At 42.9% G+C, this 6,211-nt stretch overlaps 1 protein-coding gene across 1 annotated transcript in view; it reads right to left on the bottom strand.

Moving 5' to 3' along the window:
• Positions 1 to 437: 437 nt before the first annotated feature.
• The window catches only part of LOC115381476 (cAMP-specific 3',5'-cyclic phosphodiesterase 4D-like), a 109,674-nt gene continuing 103,900 nt past the window's right edge, over positions 438 to 6,211 (bottom strand). The window contains 7 exon segments of the mRNA XM_030082888.1: positions 438 to 1,268; positions 1,271 to 1,772; positions 2,048 to 2,230; positions 3,938 to 4,060; positions 4,505 to 4,659; positions 5,470 to 5,569; positions 5,918 to 6,082. Coding sequence (XP_029938748.1) covers positions 1,102 to 1,268; positions 1,271 to 1,772; positions 2,048 to 2,230; positions 3,938 to 4,060; positions 4,505 to 4,659; positions 5,470 to 5,569; positions 5,918 to 6,082 — 1,395 coding nt within the window. The 3' untranslated portion in view covers positions 438 to 1,101.

Here is a 6,211-nt window from a genome sequence, read left to right as displayed (position 1 = left end):
GCATCCTGTCCGTGTTCGCAATATTTTCCTGCTCCGACACGCAGAATGTAGTCAACGTGGTTCTGAAGAACGCCTGATAAAAATCCAATCATTAAACTGTACACGACTGAGACCCTACAGAACCAGGATTCAACTCTTCCACTCTAGACCGATTTCTGGTCCTGTGTTTTTGTGATCGGTAGGCCTACAGTAGGTGAAGCCCTTTGTGTGAGTGAACAGAAGAGCTGAACGGCAGACGCGGTAAAGTGCTACTGCGGACCGGAGGCACCCTGATTAAAAAAAATGCTTGTCAAGCACATAAACACAGACGAGACTGGCAAATGGACAACGAAGAACAATTCAAGAAGTTTAAAAACCGAAACGATGACACCATTTAAAATAATCTATAGTAATAAAAATTAAAGCTCAAACTAATTATACAGGTGGTGTCAGTTTTTCATTCAAAACAGGTGACTGGGCTACACTCTTCTTCAGTGTTCAATTACTGTGTTGCTACAAGCTGGTTTTAGTATTTGATTGCTTCAAATTTCAAATTGTGTATTAAAGGGTTTTAATTAAATGTAGAGAGACACAGTATGAGCAACGTTTCATCTTTCTCTGTCTTGGAGGTAAATCAGAAGAGATAATTTGGGGTATCCAGTACATCTGTGCTACATTAGATTTCATACCCTGAGGTTAAAGTCCATCAATTTATCTCTCTGCTCATCTACGTCCTATATTTGGTACAATTATTCATCTCGCACATCATTCTTAAACAAAGTAATCATACTCACTTATGCCAACATGGATTTCATTTCTTAAACTTAAAAATATGGTGCAAAATAATTTCCAAGACCCTGTCACACCACTGTGATCCTCATTCACTGCTCGTGTCAGACTGTCACAGTTATTTTGGAGGAAGACATTTCCTTTACCTGTGTCACCTCTTGTCAGAGCACTGGCCTCCACTTTTCATCCCAGCTTATGCAGCAATATTTTTTGTCTGTGAGCCGAGGCTCACAACAAACCACGAAGGGGACATGAAGGCCTTTTGGGTGCCCAAAAGGAGGTCAAAACATTCTTGCTGAAAAATAAGACAGAGGAAGAACGATCCTCTGTCCTCTAGAGAGGGTGTCTCCAGTGTAAAGGGACTGTGGTGATTTTACAGACATTGGCTTGCCCTGCCACCATCTCCATATGTGCATGTTTGTCAGGTGGGGCAGGTTGTGCTGGTTGTTGCGCGCCCATGTGCAAGAGGGCCGCTCCACTGCTGCCTTCCTGGCTCAGTTATTTGAGTCAGCGTGCTCCTGCTCCATGGAGGCCAGCGTCCCGTGCGAGTGGGGGCTCCGCACCGACATGGCAGCCAGACTAAGGGTTTGAGACGGCTGGGATGAGGGGGGGCGGCACCTGCCGCTGCTGCTGTTGGGGTCTGGGGACAGAGACGGCGAGAAGGAGTCACCGTTTGGCTCAAAGACTAACTCCTCCTGTTGGGACGTCTCTGGGTCAGACTCCGCCTCCTCCTCGTTCTCCTCCTCTTCTTCCAGAGTGATATCAAACTGAAACTTGTCCCCCCCTGCTGAAGGGATGGACCCTCCTGCTTCCAATGCTCCACCTGCAGACCTCCCTTCACCTTGGGGCTCCTCAAAAATGGGGGGTGAGGGGCTGCGGGGGATCATGCTCTGATACCACTCTCTGTTGTCCTCCAGCATGTCCAGGATGTCCTGGGCATCAGGGTGCACCAAATCAGCCCACGTCTCCCAAAGAGGGTGAACAATGAAGTCAATGAACCCCACCTAGTCACAGAAACACAAACATTAGAAAAATATGGAGCACGTCTACAGAAGATTAGGATAATTTAGGACTTATTTTAAGAGACTGAATTACAAAACTTTTCATGTCACACTAAACACCAAGTGATTATATTTAAACAAACAACCAATCATTTAAGCACTAAACATTGGAAATACAATGCAGTGCTATCATAACTTCACTTCTCTGTAATAAATGTAGTTGCCTGGGAAATGACTAGAAAGATACAGAAGAACTAAAAGTGTGTGTGGTAGGTTACCTGACTCTTCTCTATGGAGGCGTTGTGTTTGTCACACATGGGGCTGATCTCCATGCCTTTGTCCCGTTCTCTGTCTCCTTGAGTGAATAACTCCATCATGATGCGGTCCGTCCACTGGCGGTACAGCTCCAGTGGTTTGGTTGGGTTGCTCAGGTCCGCACAGTGGACCATGTTTTGGAGAACCTGGGGGAGAAAACAGATTCTTATTCGATGTTTTGCGACAGTTATGTTTTGTTCAGAACAGCATGAATCACTAAATCACACTATGAATAATACCCCGGACATTCCAATTAAATTATTTAAATACTTTGAGTAAAATAATCACAACAACAAAGAGTAAATTAGAACTCCAAATGGCATCTAAATTGCTTTTGTCACAATGATTACACACAAATACACACACACACACACACACAAACACACACACACACAAACAGTAAAACCAGACTTTGTAAATATGACAATGTGACAGCAGGCCACAGCTCTTTCACCCACACTGCCTGTGTGAAAGCTGTGTGTTCTGTTACTGTTACTACTGAGATGTTACTGAGTACATGTGATACTCCCACTTCAGGTGACAGTGAGGCTACAAGCTCAGCAGAAATTTACTCCTATGGACACACTTCAGTCACAAAACCACTTTCAACAATTAACTTCTGGCAACCTGTTTCCGAAAAAACAGAATTTTGTGCTCTCTTCTTTTTAAAACAACCAAACTGAATTGACGAAAGTGTTTTATTTTTGTCTCATAAACCTCAGGAGTATAACCTTTCTTCACTGGCCAGATTGTTGATGTCTGCAAAATAAAATGACTGTTTTCGCCAATGGAGTCGGTTGGTTTTGATGGCATTACAGTGCACTTCACCGCTGGAAATGCATGTTACCATAAATTTCGATATATGCCCAGCCCTATATCAAACATTCTAAAACACTCAAACATTCCAAGACTCGCACAGTCTAAAACCGTCACGCATTCGAAAACTGTCACACACTGTAAAACTATCAAACATTTAAAAACTACCTGTACCTGAGAGTCATTCAATCATCACAGTAGTTTCAATACAATTTCGAATAAGTGGCCCATTCTCTTTAAAAGGATGTAATAATTATGACCTTTGTAATTAGTGATGGACCAAACAGGCACGAAATATATTTCTATAATGGACTGAACATACAAAATCCCTGTTGTTGATCATTCTATAGAATAGCCGCCAAAGCATGAGTGAAGAATACTATTATTTTTCTGCATTGTACATTAATAATTCCTTCATTTAAAGGTGCATTAAGGAGTTTTTCAACTTTAAGAATACTTATTTTCCACCATAAATATGATACAAATATTCAATGATGTGTAGAATATGCCTTGACATATTCATTGTAAGTACCGCTAACAGCGTTAAATTGTCTCTTGAAAGTTGCATTGCCGGTCCGGCACCAGCATTTCTTGGCGAGAATTTGAGAGGATGTGACGTAATGCGCGCTCCCGCTGGCCTGATATCCTTAGATTTAGTTTTGTCCGCCATTACTCCGCCAGATGCTTAACGAGCAGCAACTGAGCAGTACTGAGGATGGAGCTTCCAGAAAGTAAGAAAAGACCGGCTTCTAGCACTGCCACAACTCCAGCACAGACTCCACCAGGCAAAAGAAACTTAAATTTTACTCGAGCGCTACTAAAAGAGCGAGGAAGGAGTTCCCTCTTCCGTGCACGTACACGGACGCAAGCCACAGAAACGAGCTTTTCACTAAGCTGCAGTTACACCCAAGGCCTGCAGGGGCCGTTGTTTCGCATGAAACGTGTAAACTCCTTAATGCACCTTTAAATCATGGTGATGTGATAAACACTTCACTTCTAACGTTGTAAACTGTACTGTCAGTGAGAGCGGCTCTCACCTGAATGCGGTCAGAGTAGTTGTCTAGCAGCAGTTCTCCGTTACTCGTCACCTTCTTAGTCTCCACCATTGTCTTCATGTCCGCCAGGAAGTTCATGTGTTTGGACATATCTGTGGCCAGCACCTACAGAGCGCAAGAAAGCAAGCGCTGTGAAATGTTTTGATATTCAATGCACAGACACACACAGAGACACACACACGCACACTGACATTTTTACATGTGTAAACCTTAAACTGAGCAGTGATTACATAGCAGTAAAATGGCGTGATGGTGGTCGTCTTTCAGTTTGTGCCTGACTAAAACCAGACTGAAGCCAAGAGTGAAAAAATTGTAGTTTGTTTTGTTTAAACATTCATAATGAAGCAAAAAGGACAAAAGTACATTTAACAACATCTGAGGCTTGAAAGGTTTCACCATGTAAGAAATATTAAACCCAAAACCACAACAGCAACACATACGCAGTTTGTTTGTTTTTTTGCATGGAATCAGAATGTTATTTATTGTTAAAAGATTTAAGCGTAACTAAACCTCTGGCAGCTCTTGTGGGACTAAAGTGGAGTCTCTCACCATGTCGATCACCATCTTGCGGAGGTTGTCTCTATCTTTCTTTTCGAGGTTTTGAAAGATATCACAGTTGTCCTCCTGAAGCAGTTTAAATCCTACAGCCAGGTGATGGTTCTCCAGCACCGAGGCATCGTTGTACATCAGCGCCAGCTCAGAACCTGCAGACAAAAGTGAGTGCACCCAAGTGTGAGAAAAAGGAAACTTCTACATTCATTCTGTTAAAATCAGATCTTATCAAACCTTTTATGCAACACATTTTTTTTTCTTCCTTGAAATAGCTTTTAGAACTCCCCGAGCCTTAATTGATTGTATCTGGATATTCCTGGTTGCTCTTACAGTCCGTGGTACGATGAGCTCCAACCCCTGGTGACTTTAATTTGAATGAGGCTGTCTGGTATATAAGACAGATGGATAGTTAGACTGTCTTTGTAAGCAAGACTGTCTTTGTTAATTATCCTAGCCTTAGTGCAAAAACCTCCAAATTACACAAGAATGGTGGTACAGCAGCTATTCTTTTGAAAGCAACGCTGATGTTTTTTGTTTTTCAGTTTGTTTTTGCTTTTTAAATTAACTTTATGGCTGTTAAGATGACTTTTTGAAAACTCAGTTTTACACGAAGGCTGAACTGTGGAGAGAGTACCCATGCATGAATGCCTTAATTTCATATCAGTAAAATAAACACATGAATAGTAAAACTTCTCCAACTTCATCTTGGGAATGTGAGAGGCAGCCAGGCAAACTAAAGAAAATGCACAAAGGCACAGGAAGAACAAGCAAAGTCCACAGAGAAGGGTGCTGACCTGGTTTTGAACCTGGCCCTTCTCACTGTGAGTCAACAATGATTACCACTTCACCACCTAACCGCTAGATCTGTTCTCATAGTCTAATATTGTTTCCCATGTTGTTAGGATAGTTGTTTAGCTCGAGCCTGTTGTGGCGGTGTAGAGGGGAGACGGAGGGGAGCTCACTGGTGTTTATGAGAAACTGGTTTGAGACTCCTGGATGGTCGACATCATGGATGGCACTTGCAAACAGCGCAGCCAGAATCTCCAGGTCTGTGAACACCGTCTGGGATGAAAAAGACATAAGAACACATTTAGAGCAGAGCAGAAACTGACTCAGGTTCTCTGAGCAGCCAGCTGATGTTGGATATCATCTACAGCAAGTGTGTCCAATCCCTGGGCCTGAACGGACCACCGCCCTGAACGTTATATATTACTGCTTCAGCACACATGAATCTAACACTGATATCTTCATCACGCTTGTACAAAAGCAACAATGAGCCCCTCTTTACAATCAGGCATGTTGCAATTAGGAAAGACATGCAGGATGGTGGCCCCCAGGACCAGGATTCAACACCCCCAGTCTACTAAAAGGTGACTAGATTCCTCAAAAACAGGAGGTTCCCCCACTTACTTCTAGAGCCGGGGTGGACAAGAGGACGTGAGTGGACTGCACCACATCGGCTGCATGGATGTTGTTGTGGTAAGCGACATCTGCATGGTAGTGGTCCTCTAAGGTCATCATGAAGGTGATAAAGGTGTCAACTGGGATCTTAAATGTTTTAAGAAGCTCTCGTTCCTGTTCATGTGTGAAGAAACACAAAAACCACAATTAACTGTATTTTCCTCTTCTATGCTGCAGCCAGCTCTTGTTTCTGATATACAGGTATGGTCACATGTGGCTGAAGTTTTTATAGTTCTTATGTCT

The sequence above is a fragment of the Salarias fasciatus genome, chromosome 23 (genome assembly GCF_902148845.1).
Source record: "Salarias fasciatus chromosome 23, fSalaFa1.1, whole genome shotgun sequence".
NCBI classification, from domain to species: domain Eukaryota; kingdom Metazoa; phylum Chordata; class Actinopteri; order Blenniiformes; family Blenniidae; genus Salarias; species Salarias fasciatus.
This window is presented reverse-complemented; position numbering and strand designations above follow the sequence as displayed.